The following is a 14,221-nucleotide window of genomic DNA, read 5'->3' as shown; positions in this document are numbered from 1 at the left end:
CCACAGGTGATGGAAATGTACACCCTGCTGCCCTCCCACCCTCTGTTTCCTGCTGAATCACCCAGGGTGTTTTCTCAAGGTAGCGTCTAATGATCGCGCGGGGTGCTTTGCAGCTCGCGCTTCGGAAGCTCACGCGCAGCAAGTAGTCACTATGATTCTGCCAGTGATCTCCTAGGCAACTGCCAGCTTAAATGAGACGCGGTGGCGCCCTGTCTCCTTTTGCCATGGCCCATCCGGACTCGGTCGTTAGCTTCACGGCTGTCGTGTAGGAATTTGTTATCTCAAGGGTGCATCACACTTACACGCCCCCTTGAGATAAGAAATTGCTTCACAATATCTGAAAAGCAGGCGACCCAGTCCGGATGGGCCGTCCCAAAAGGACAAAGGGCGTTAACTCAGAAGCCTCATTTTCATTGGGAAGCTACCCTTGACCATAAATGGTGAAGCTACACAATGAAAATGAGGGGCGGGGCTTCAAGCCCCCTGCTGAAATTACTCACCCACAATATGTCTCGCAGAGGCGAGCAGCGCGTGCGCGCTGCAACGCAGGTCTGCGAGACCTAAAAAACTGCAGTAATAGTCCAAAGAATTGGGGCTGCCCTCACAAAAAGGCATTTCCTTAAAGTAACAGCGAGGACTCTTAAGTAACCCACAGTCTGCGCTATTAGAGGTAGATGTGTTTGTGCTGAAGCAGTAGGGACTAATTCATGACAGTACAGTCTGAGTGCCTCTCCTCTGTTCTGGACATCAGAGGGATCGCTTGGTTAAGTGTCTCAAAGCAAAGTAGCAGAAAAATGCATACTCCGAAACTACCACTATTCCTTTGACACTTTTAGAAATGCTAACAATTTGTAGGATAGCAGATATGTACAAATCATTTTCGACTATGTAATTCTACGTTTCTTAGTGTTCACCTAGAGCTTTGAATGGGTCTTGATTTGATGTCTGTATTTGTCTTCCTTCTGTTCATAGCTTTTAAATGTTTGTTTTCCTCCATTTTAAACTGTTTCGACAGAACGCCTTTAATCAATGCTTAATTTGAGCTGGTGGTTTCCTGTGCTCGGCACCGGGACTTAATTGTCTACACCGGCACTTGTGACAGCTGTCTGTGTAATTTGGAGAACAGTAGGGCAACAATTGTTTAATAATTGTAAAGAACTGATGCATGTCACCCATACATTTACTTGAGCTTTGGGTGCCCCTAATAGTCTGAATGGCCTCAGTTGTAGCCGTGTGATGGTTAGTAGTTGTGTAGGTACAGTCATTGGCAGCGTTGGCAGGTGTTATGGGTGGCGCAAGCTGCAGCGGCCTCCTGACAAGGGCCTCCTGACAAGGGCCCTCGCACCTTTTTAAAAAACATTTTTTAAACAAATTAAGCACTGCTTAGAATCAATTGATAGAGCAAGGTTTGGCAAGTTTAAAATGTACCAGCCAATGTAACAGTATCGGATCCAGTCCCTGCCATCTTCTGCTGGCTATGCTGCTTCAGAATCTCTCTGAGCTCTGTCAATGCGCCACGGCGGGAGGGGGAGAGAGAATCTCAAGAAGTACTGCAAAGACCTAGTGTCATATAAAAAATTTTTTATGAACCGTTCATTTTGCTGAGGCACCATCCCTGAAAAGCTTAAACTGGATTAGGTCATGCCCTTGCAAATAATCACTGCCCCTTCTTGAATAAACTTTGTGGCAATTTTTCAAGGATACTTATTAGACAATCTAATCTCATTCCTACCTAGAGGAAAATACCATTTTGGGAGGCTGGTAGACTCTTGTTTGTCCTTCCACAAAAAGAGAAACTGCTCTTATTGAAATTGGTTAAGCCCTTCCCCATCTCCTGTTAGAGTCCTGTATAGGGTCTTTTATGTCTGTTTATCATCATTGTTTATTTTCAGCTGCTTTATCAGCTTTAAAATCCATGAATATTAATTTCCAGACATCTAGGTGATTTTCTTGTTATGATGGATTCTGATAGAGACTTAAAGAAGGTGAAATAGGTGACATTGGCTATTTTGTCATTGATGGACAAAAACTGACTTGGCATCAACAAATTAAGGACGAAATGTCTTATGCTGGGGACAGATGCCTTCTTAAAGACAAGCGGAGGCTTTTACTAGAGCTGGTGTTTTTTAGGCGGCTGTGGCCTTCAAGAGCGAGTAAATATCCAACAAGGCAGAAACTGCAATTACTACTCTTTAGCATTGCACTTATTAATAGGCTGTCATTATGGGTGACTGGGTCAGCCAGCTAATCCCAAAAGGATATGCCCCAGCCTTCCTGTCCCCCACTGAAACCTCTGCCTCTGAGGATGTGCTCTCTGGACTGTATAGGGGGAAGTTATTGCTGTGCTGTCCAAAGGAGTCTTAAAGTGCTGCCTATATAAGAAAGGAGCACAGTATTCTACTCCCCTTGCATTGTGCTCCCCAGAAGGTTGGAGATCTGAGACTCATTAGCATGGTCAGTTCGTTGTGATACACTTTGGCCTGACGACCGAACCACATATTTTCACAAACTGTATGGTTTTTTGACTATGGAAATTAGGAATCTGTGCCCTTGGGTGTCTGGATTGCTTGTTTGTAAAAGGTGGTGTTGGACGTTGGTCACTTAACACCTTCATCACACTGTGACCCTTCTCCGCAACTTGAGCTTTTGTGACAACTCCAAGAAACCTGATGTTTCTCCCATGCAGAGGCCATCTTTCATAGTAGTGGTGCTAGAGAAGACCTACATGAAGGTCGTTTCTCGGCAGGATTGTGGATATTCATGAAATTATTCCAAAGTTTCTGCCTCCATTATGGTTCTGTATGTCGTGAGCCTACTGGGTCTAATGGCCTTGTCCATCCTATTGGTGCCAAAGCATGGTGGTTATGAAATCTCTAAAGTGATACCTCCGATAGCAGTAGCTCCAACGCCAAGGCGATCTAAGCTTAGGCATAGATCTTTGAGTTGGTCCATCCAGATCTGCACTGGTGATTTGTCCCTCTAACCATGGAGGTGCATTGTTCAGCTTGCCAAGGTGCAGCTTCGCCAAACGCCTCCTTGTTAGACTGTGGTGCCCATTTGAGAGACATAATGCAGTTAAGCAACTCCTGCACATAAATGTCTTGCGACCTGTCTGCTGTGTTATGAAGGCCTCTGTCCATTTTGTCTCAGGGAGGGTTACTCAGGTTCTGTATGACCACACTACTTCCATCCAATAGATTGGACATCGCATTGTGGACCCTATGTTGGGAGGCAATTTGCATGTGTCAGTAGGTTCAGCAATTACTAGGGTAGAGTTGGTGATCAGCTCTTTGTGAGCATCGTCGGAGCCAAGAAAGTAAAGGCCGTGACCAAACATTGCCATTTCTTGTTGGGTCATCCTCTGTATCAAGATTTACTACGTCTTGGCCAAGAAAGTCCCTCTACAGGGTATTTATGCCCCCACTTTACTGTGCAAATACTCTGCTTGGAATAGAACTGAACATAAATTAACATTACTTTTGTTGTAATTCTTTAGCGCTTTAAAAATAATGACCGATAAACAGGGACCCCTTTTGTTTCTATTTATTCTTATTAACTTAACCCTTTCAAAGAAAGCCTGTATAGGTAGTGGTACCTGGCTAACGAAACCTCAAGGAGGGGTGGAGTATTTGCAGTATTTACTTCATACAGTTTGGACAGGTACTGTATAATTGTTGTCGCTACTACTTTTACAAAAGTGTTGACTTGAACAGATTTCCCATCAAAAATGGGGTTTGTTCACAGGAGTAAGGAAGCTGCGAAGAATTTTGGTGTGTTTCTCATTCCACTAGGACCATGGTGGTTTATAGCACTCACAGCTGGTGTTCTGGTAACCAACATCTGCCTGGTGTCTGCATAGTCGTCATTGTGTACTTTGGATGAGCACTACTGCTTTTCGGCTCAAGTATATGGGAACATTTGCTTTGTCCTGACTGCATTTCTTAACTTCCTTGGTTAAACCATGCTACTCCGTTCCATCTCTGGAAGGTTATTACTTTGGGACTCATTCATAACGGGAGGAATCTGCATAAAGATTTATCCTTCAGAAGTTGATAATTTCGGTTCTGATGTTTCTGGTGGATATGTAATGTTCCCACAGACTTTTCTCAGCCCTGACTCCTCCCCAATTAATATAATATATAATAATCCCAAGGCTAGCAACCATAGTATGTTCTGCAATTGTTGCTGTCATTAATGCTTTAAGTTCCTCTTCACACACTTCGATGGGCTCTGAAAAGTGCCAGGAAGTTAAAGCAGTGAACTGGTTAGTGCATAATATAATCTGTTGTCACATTTGTTGACGCTGGAGAGGTATTGCTTGGGAAAACGTTTCTGTACCCAGTCTGGGGCTTGAAAGATATTTATAATATGAAGAATCTGCTGAAAAGTTACATAACCACCAGAAATATAATTGCTGAAAGTAACCTTTTTCTTTTTTTGTAATACCAGCGAGAGTTGAAATACGATCTCCACTCATTCCAACAAATTAAAATCTGATGGTGAAGAGAAGTGGATTTAATGTTAAACACCGTAAATTTGATACTCTTTCACTGTAAATTGAAGTAAAATGGGTTACTCTATGGTGTTCAGTGCCACTATCACTGCTGTTATCTAAGCATCTTACTTTGTTTGAATTAGATCATTAGTCGGTGTTGGTAGCAGCCTGGAAGAAGGTTTCTCATCTGCTGAAAAATTAAAAGCGTTTATAGAGAACATAATTCCTTTATTGATCGAGTGCTGGGTTGAAGCATCCTCTGCACAGCATGTACCTGGAAACATTTTGAAACCAGAATCTCAGCAACTTATGCAACAAGTGCTCAACATTATCTATCTGTTGTGGCGACTCTCTGAGCAACAGGACAAAATTCACAAAATGGTAAGCAAAGAAAGAAGTTGGCGCTTGTGTTTATGGTCACGCTTAATGAAGTATGCCTTTTCTGCTATGAAGTAGGGTGGTATGTCCGTGACAGCACCAAGTTTGGTAAATGCATTCTGGATGATTAGATATTGTCAGCATTTTTCTCTTTTCTTTCCAGCTAGGTTTGTTTTAGCGTGACATGAGTTAGTGTACACTGCAGTTCATTATGCACTCATATGCCCTATTTAAATCCCGTTGGAATTAGTATAATTCTTGCATGTACGCAAATCCTATTTCCTAAAGTTGCTTTCTCTTTGCTACATTAACGTTTGACACACATTTTGCATTTGTGATGCTTGGACTGGTTTTGCAGAAACACCAACCTTGCGGACACACAACACTTCGTGAGAATACTATCATACTGCCTTGGCATTAGTTCAAGGTCTCTCACATGCATAATACAAATGTGTTTATTATTGCATACATATGGCGACACCGCTATCCCTATCACAGTCTCGGCCCAAGACAGGGATGCCATTTTCTATATATAGCCTTTTGTTTGCTAACCTAATCAGAGGATACACTTCTGCTGATCTGGAGGGGGTCCCTGCATGCTGAAGCTTTCACCTAGCAGCTGACAGACTTCTCTGTGAGGGTTGTCAAGTTCATTACCAAGATGGGATCGTACACTCTTACCCAACAAGTAAAGGGGTTAGATCATGTAGAAGGAGGTTTTCTTGGCAGACTATACGTTCACACCCTAGACACATAGGTTAGGGTTAACATAGGGGTACGCTCAATTGTTATAATCTTTCATATGTATGCATATATAATCTGTCTCAAGAAGATGGTGGAACTCTTTGTTTTATTCTCTGTGTAACTTTTATCTGTTTATATTATTCATCGCAGCCATATATTTTATACAAGAATCCCTCTGGTTCAACAAATATCGAACCCGCCCCTCTGTATATTTCTCGGAGCAAAAGAAAGCAAGAGTGACTTAGTCAAAGATTGAAGTATGTCACTATGGTTCCAGAGAGAAATGAGTTGTCATGTTCAGTGGTTGCCAGAACTGTTTGCTCCCTGTTTAGGTTAGGGGGGATAACGGTGGCACTGGTAGCTAGCTTGCCCAAGGTATAACCTATCCTAGGGGGGTGCATGGAATCCGTCTGGCACCATCCTAAGTTTGTCGACTGCAAACGCACAGTTTCCTACTGATTGGTGGAAACTACACGATATGACTCCCCCAACGTTGGTTGGTTTCTCATTATGTATAGATCAACTGAGTAGCTCAATTGTGCTTCCTCAGAGATCCCTACACACCTTTCAAACGGGATATGTCCGGGTGGTAGGGGACATCCTCCGCTGAGTAGGTGTATCCTAGGTATTGCCTGTTGGTAAATTCAAGCTTGAAACGATACTGTTCCCACTGTTAGCCAAATTCTATAAATTCATTTTCATAAAACATGGCACAAAACATTTCTGAGAACTGCAGACATGCAGTCACTCACAAATTACTTCATCATGGCTTCACTTGATGGCAGGGATGTTACCTTCATGTTAGAGGTGCACAAAGCATTTTGGACAGAGGTATTTTACTCATGGGTTAAATTCCCTGCTGTGGATGATGATACGTGGTTGTTTCACAAATATGTAGTAGGTGAAACCCCGGACTCATACACTCCTTAAGAGGAGATAAAAATTCCGCTAACACACCAAGAACATTCCAGTTGGCTTAAGGACGTCCTTCCCCATAGTAAGCAAAATGTGAAACTGGGCCCGCTCAGTAATGAGGGGGCGAGATGGCCAGTCCTTGCCAGATACACACTGCATCTGAGTGTTGACCATCTGACCGCAGGCCAGATTAAGGGCTGTACAATAATCTAGTAACAGTATACAGAAGTCTTTCACAATTCGTAACACACACGGACTGTTCAAATTGTAGCATCACAGTTAGCTACACCAGGCATTAGCCCTCAAACACTGAATTTAGAAATGGGAGAAACACTCGCCAAAAAGGAAGAAATTTTGCTTTGGATCGCTCAGAAAAACAAATCAGCTTGAAGCAATATTCTCTCATACGGGCTCGCAGGAAAGGCATAGGATATTAACAGTTTGCTTGCCAATGGGAATGGCTCCTCAGGTAGAAGAGTGTTCCACTTAGGGTACAGTTTTTACTGCAGTATATATTAGAACGCATAGTACCCCTTCACTGGTGGTGTTACCTGAAGTGGTAAAACAGGTACACAATGTGCACTGGGCAGCACCAACGTCCCTGGAATTAAGGATGAAACAGATGGGCAGTTTTCCTGCATTATCCGCCATAATGTTGCGGAACATAAAAGGAGAAGCAGCTGAGTTACCTATACACCAACGATTGAGGGATTTGTCTCCTTGTGAGAGGGATGGGCGGAAAGTAAAACGAGGAGGTCTTGGGTAGGGCTGAATGATGTCTTCATTTATTAACAAAATCCCAAAAAACAAAGTAAATTAACAGGAGGATCCTATAGGATGTGGTTTGGACGTTGTCTGCTTCTATTAGCCTGGTGGTGGGTACTCTTCTCCTCGCAGGGCGACGGCACAACCCCAGGGTACAAAACAAAAAGGAGAGAAGACAATCAGTACAGCTGTAACGTTTGCTAAGGCTAACGTGAAGCAAGTCACGTTCCACCACTGTAGGATTTAGGAAACCACGGAGGAAGTGAAGGGGTGAAATAGGCAAAGAATCCGGGTGACGTTTAGGGTGCGGTGAGATTTATAACAGAAGGAAAGAACACAAGATTAGACCTTCCTTTTCTTTGTATTCAGGTCTGTCTTAGAGGCAAACACTCCTTTGGTTGTCAGGAGCTTGCCGTTTTCTTAATACGAACCCCTAGAGATACACGGGGCTCAAAGGTTATATAATACGAGCAGATTGGTTGTGCCCAAAGCAGGTGCTGTACAAGGGAGTTTCTTCCCTGGACGTGAGTGAGAGAACCAAAATGGAAAAAAGAATCGTGGGGGAAGAAGGGGGTGAAAGGTAGGGAAAAAATCGTGACCACCACACTTCCCTGAGTGCCCTGAGTCTCTCAGACTCGCCTCCCCCCTTCCCTATGTCACTGTCCCCGGTCCCGTTCCAAGTACAGCTGGAGCCACAGCTCTCCTGAGCTGTGGCGGCATTATGGCGTCCTCCGGGGGTGTCCACCACTCTTCGGACCTCTCCTCCCGCTTGGCGTCGCCTTTTCCTTCGTACGGCTGTAGCTCCTCGTCTGCTGCCCTGCTCGACCTGGTCCCGTCTTCTCTTCGATTCTCTGCTCTTCTTCCTCTGGCACTCTTCTTCCGCGCGCCTTCTCCTCTGCGTCTTCCGTGTTTTCAATGCAAGGATCCGCTCCTGCAGTCCTGCCATTGGCCGATGCCTCGAGGAGGGTGTTCTGTCTTGCGAGGGAGAGGAGCTGAATGAGGTTCACTCTTTCCGGGCTAGGCTCTGGCTAGCGAGAGGCATTTCCACTATCCTAGGGGTTTTAGCAGGGGTCACGGGCATGGTGATATCCCGGTCTACCTCACACTCCTGTACAAAAGGAGTGTGGATTGCAAAAAATTATCGAAGAGACCTATGCTATGCTGGGTAGAGATTATTTGGGAGCTAGACCAGGGAAACCACAGGTAAAGAGTAATTTGGAAAAGGATAACTCTAAGCAAGCACCCGACTCTTCCACAAAGAAGAAGTCGGACAGCAAGAAAAAACTGGGTTGGGTCACCTACACCGGAATCTACCGAAGAAACGTTACAACTCATGTAACCATGCCATTGTCAAACCACCTGAGAGGTATCCGGATACTGATACATTTTCCTTTCAGGATACATCCGAGAGATGTTCGGAGAGAGGAGGCCAGAAAGATCGAAGATCAGAAGAGCACATGAAACAAAAAAAGACACAAGGCTCTACTGAATACATAATTAAAAAAGAAGATAAACCAAAAATATTAAAACCTCAATTTAAAAAGAAGGTAGCCAGACTAAAGGTCAGGCATGCCCTGCATTTTGAGGACTCTGCTTCTGAACGGGGAGTGGGTTTTGACAATGCTGGACAGCGGGTATACGAAGTTCAACTAGAGTTGGCAGGGGATGTACCCAGATTTATAAATATTCTATTTTGGGAGAAACTCACTCAAGGATGTGACATTTTTGTGGACGAAAAAGTTTGGCCACCTGACTTCATAGTGGATTGCCCAAAGGGGGAAAGGGTAATGTTACGAGCCTTCTTCGACCTCGTTCCAGAATCAGTAAAACACTTTCTCACGGGGACGCGCCCGAAACAACGCAAAAAGAGCGGATGGACCATGGGGAGGACAACAGCTGGTGGGCCCCGACACATGAACAACATGGTGTGTTTCCTTCCTCACAGGGAAGGACTTTGGAGATGCCCCAGGACTCGTGGAGGTCGGACGAATCCATAATAGAGACAGGTCCCTTTAACTGGTACCAATCCTTCAGCGGGAACGCCCCCACGGATGACGCGGTAGTCCCACAGCCAATCGCCTACGACAACCTGGACAGAAAAAGGGGAGGAGGCGAAAGGAAGACGGGAAACCCGGAAGGAGAGACGGAGGAGAAAGACGCGATCGGAGAAAGACAGAGAACCCTTGAAGAAGACTAGAGAGGAGCGGAGGACGACATCCCAGCGAACGAAGAGGTGCCTGGAGGCCAACGGTCCCGCGAATCGCCCAGCCACCCCTCTGGAGAGGAGTGGCTACGCCAGGTACGGAGACGTGTGGCGGGTTGGGTCGGGAGGCCGAGCAGGGCTACCCAGGCTAGTCAAGACCCATAAGGGACCCCGTAGACGGATACAGTCCCGTCCATTAGGTCCTGCCCTCCTCCACGAGCACCCTCACAATCTAAATCGGTAGAGGCAAGCCACCGTGGTGAACTCCCCTTCCCCTCACAACCCCTCCTTGGGCCCTTGGTGTGCAGCAAATAAAAGTGCCCTTACACTGTCCTTTTTTTTCTAACTTCTTTTTGGGGATCCCTGAACGGAGCGGCGTAGAACATCGCGACAGTCGAACATCCTAAGAAGACCAGCACCTACGCCGAAAAAGGGGCAGTTCCAGCTCTGTACCTTCTATCACTGACGGATGAATTCCCCCCCCCCCCCTTTCATTTGAACCAATACTCCAATAAAAAAAAACTCGTTACTCCAGAACAAGCTCTAGTGCCCTTCTTTCCTGGGGTGACACGACCCCTACGCGGTCGGCCGGTCACACGTGGTGGAGAATGCCGGCAGCCGTCCATTAGACGATATGGACGCCCTGATCCAACATATAGTGCAGGCCCAGGACAAACTGGGATGGGCCCTGGAGCGCCACCTGAGCTCGGCACAAGCGGATCGTGAGGTATTTACTAATACATAACAGCACACTTGGAGGGACTACACAAAGTAGCAACGGAACACGCCCCAGGTCCTCACCCTATACCTCTGGCTTCCCCCCATGGTCCAGTTGGGGTAGCATTACAGAAATATGTGCACGGCGAGGACCCAGATGCCTACTTCACGAATTTCGAGCGAGCAGCGAGAGCCTGCAATTGGCCTCCTGAGAAGTGGCCCTTCTTTTTAGAGCCTCTGTTGTCTGGAGAAGCTCAGGCCGCATATCAAGTTGCGAACCCAATGGGTAACATACCGTATGGGGACGTCAAAAGGATTATACTGGACCACCTCGGCGAGGAGGCGTATCGCTTGAGGTTCAGACGGGACAAGGGTCACCCCGGAGAGAACCCGAAAACCTTGTTTCACCGGTTAAAATTCGCCGCGGATAAGTGGTTGAAGCCTGAAGAATGTTCCAAAGAGGAGATCCTTGATAAAATTTATTTGGAACAGTTCTTAGAGGCGCTTCCGTATTCTACACAGCGGTGGATCCGGCAACACGCCAATCTTAGCTCCAAAGAGGCGATGGACATGGCCACCACCTTTGCCAGAGCCCAGCCGAAACATCCAACAGGAGAACCGGAAAAGACTTTCAGACCACTGCCTGGGAAGTTTGTGCGTCCTTCCAGCCGACGCCCTCTCGATCCTCCCAGACTTCGACCTAAACCCTCCGAACCACCACTCGAGGGGACCCCAGTGTTTTGACTGTGGGGATTGGGGACACATAGCGAGGGTATGTCCCCACACTAAGACAGCGGAGGAACCCATGGATATTGGGTATGTCCCAAAGGCCATCCTCTATACCGCCGAAATGGGACCAGCCTTCCACGTAAGTGTACGGGTCAATGGGCAGAGGGTTCAGGCTTTATTAGACTCCGGGTGCAAACAGTCTGTAATACTAAGGGACCTCATACGCAACCAAGATATCCTTAGGGGTTCCTTGGTACACATTAGAGGTGTACATGGGGACATTAAACCCTACCCATTAGCAGCAGTGACCCTAGACATCCTTGCTCTGTCCGGGTGGGGGTCCTGGGTAGTCTGCCTGAGGAACTGATTATAGGCACTGATAATCCCCAGTTCCTGGACTTGTTCAGGAGGGTTACTAGAGAATACCCCGCACAGACAGCAACAGGAGAACAAGTGGTACCTGCTCTAGCCAACCCTGAACCCTGGCTCCTGAATAGGAGCTTCAAATTTGCCCAAACCAATGACACATCGCTTAAGCATGCCTGGGAAGCCGTAATAACCAATAAACCCACTCATTCCAAGTCACCCTACTTTATTGTCCAAATGGGTTGTTATACAGGAAGAGGGACCATAACAGTGATCCCCAACTATTGGTCCCCTTAGAATTCAGGGAGCAAGTCCTTTTCTACGCCCATACCCTCTTGACCGCCGGACATCAAGGAGCAGAGAAGGCAACCTTGGCGGTTTTGAGACACTTCTATTGGCCGGGGGTTTATCGGGATCTGAAAACGTATTGTCAACAGTGTGAGACTTGTCAAAGAAACAGCTCCTATACCCCCCCGGCCGTTCCATTACAACCCCTACCAGTGATCGGTACACCCTTTTCCCGCATTGGGCTAGACATAATAGGACCTCTCTCACGAATGAGTAGCGGACGTAAATACGCCCTGGTAGTGGTAGATTACGCCACTCGATATCCCGAGGCCTTCCCGTTACGGGTTCCTAACACCCAAGCGATAGCCAACTGCATGATAGAGCTCTTCTCGCGCGTTGGTTTTCCCGCAGAAATAATAACCGATCAGGGGTCGCCCTTTGTGTCAAAACTCATGCAAGAAGTGTGTAAAACCCTTAATATTAAACACCTCAGGACCTCTGTTTATCACCCTCAAACAGACGGGCTGGTGGAGAGGTATAATGGGTCCTTAAAACGCACCCTGAAAAAGATGCTAACAGTCGAAGGGAAAGAATGGGACCGGCTACTTCCCCTAGCCCTATACGTCCTGCGGAGTCAAGTCCAGAGTAGTCTTGGGTGCTCCTCCTTCCAGATGTTATACGGAAGGCAACCCTGCTCCCTCTTGGAAATGACAAAAGAAGCGTGGGAAAAGCAGGAAAAAGAAGAGTCACGCCAACTCCTAGACTATACCAACAACCTACGGTCGAAGCTGGGGAAGTTGCGGGATTTAGCCTATTCGCAGTTAGAGAAAGCACAACAAAAGCAAAAGAGGTACTATGACAAAGGGAAGAAGTGGAGACGATTAGACCCCGGGGACTGGGCCCTCACTAGGCTTCCTTCGGGACTTGGTAAAGCCTCTTCCGAGTGGTTAGGACCATACAAAATAATTGAAACCATTGGAAAAAGCACATATAGAGTACAACTAAAATCAGGGAAGACCCAAACCTACCACATCAACAACCTAAAGAAATGGCTAGGCAAACCTCCCTCCTCCGTTCACTTCACCAAAACCCTCCCGATAGAGGCCACAACCTATAAGCACCTGGTCATAAATCCGAAACTGGATGAGAGGCAGAGGGCAGGTCTAGAACAAGTGTTTACGGAATACACATCCACATTCTCAGACACCCCAGGGAAAACCCATATGGTTGAACATGTCATAGAGACCGAGCCAGGAAAAACAGTAAAACTACGACCCTATCGAATACCAGCAGCCAGAAGGGAGGCCATCCGGAAGGAGGTTCAGGACATGCTAAAAATGGGGGTCATTAGGGCCTCGACGAGTGACTGGAGCTCCCCCATTGTCCTCGTGCCCAAACCGGATGGCTCCTCAAGATTTTGTATGGACTTTAGGGCCCTGAACTCCATCTCGAAATTTGATGCATACCCCTTCCCCAGAGTGGATGAATTAATCGAGAGGTTAGGGGAGTCAGAGTACATAACTATGTTGGACCTAACCAAGGGTTACTGGCAGGTGCCCCTTAGAGAAGAGGATCGCAAAAAGACAGCCTTTGTCACTCCCGATGGCTTGTATGAGTTCACCGTGTTGCCCTTCGGCCCACATGGAGCTCCAGCCACTTTCCAAAGATTAATGAACAGGGTACTCCATAGGCATCGAGAGTGCTCGGCCGCCTACCTGGACGATATTGTGATTTACAGTCGTTCCTGGGACCAACATATGGAAGACCTTAGAAAGATCTTAGGCAGCCTAGCAGAAGCAGGACTCCATGTGAATTCCTAGAAGTCACGAATAGGGTTTGACCGGGTAAAATACTTGGGATACATGTTAGGACACGGAGTAATAGAACCGCAAGAAGAAAAAGTAAGGGCGATCCAAAACACCCCGTTCCCTACCACCAAAAAAGAGATCAGAGCATTCCTAGGACTGCTAGGGTACTATTGCAGGTTCATCCCTAGATTTTCGGAAATCACATCTCCCCTAACGGACTTACTAAAGAAGGGTAACCCTGCTTCCAAATTGGCAACCCCATCAATAGATGCACTACACGCCTTTACCTCCCTTAAAGAAGTCATCACCTCTGCCCCCGTCCTCATATCCCCTAACTTCGCCCTACCATTCATACTACAAACGGACGCCTCCGATCGAGGTGTAGGAGCGGTCCTCTCCCAACTGTCCTCATCAGGAGTTGAGCACCCAGTTTTATTTATCAGCAGGAAACTGTTTCCTCGGGAAACTCAGTATTCCACAATCGAAAAAGAATGTCTGGCGATCAAATGGGCAGTGGACAAGTTAAAATACTACCTCGATGGAGCTAAGTTCACCCTCTACACTGACCATGCTCCCCTGAAGTGGATGAGCCAGAACATGGGACAAAACCCTAGAATCATGAGATGGTTCTTAACATTGCAACCCTATACCTTTGAGGTCAGACATCGTCGGGGTTGTGCTAATGGTAACGCTGACTTTCTCTCACGAGTCTTACCCCTCCCCGACCGGGAGCAGCTTAGGGGGGAGGTTTGTCACGGGGACGCGCCCGAAACAACGCAAAAAGAGCGGATGGACCATGGGGAGGACAACAGC

General features: G+C 46.7%; 1 protein-coding gene across 3 annotated transcripts in view; it reads left to right on the top strand.

Annotated features, from left to right (window-relative positions):
* TEX10 (testis expressed 10) overlaps positions 1–14,221 on the top strand; it is a 429,953-nt gene that overhangs the window by 49,809 nt on the left and 365,923 nt on the right. For all 3 annotated transcript variants that reach the window (XM_085606784.1, XM_085606783.1, XM_085606782.1), the window contains exon 3: positions 4,639–4,876. In XM_085606784.1, the coding sequence (XP_085462910.1) occupies positions 4,639–4,876 (238 nt within the window). The remainder of the gene's footprint in view (positions 1–4,638; positions 4,877–14,221) is intronic.

This window comes from Triturus cristatus, chromosome 5_2 (assembly GCF_964204655.1).
Source record: "Triturus cristatus chromosome 5_2, aTriCri1.1, whole genome shotgun sequence".
Classification (NCBI taxonomy): domain Eukaryota; kingdom Metazoa; phylum Chordata; class Amphibia; order Caudata; family Salamandridae; genus Triturus; species Triturus cristatus.
Note: the sequence above shows the minus strand (reverse complement) of the source record. Positions and strands in the feature narration are given on the sequence as shown.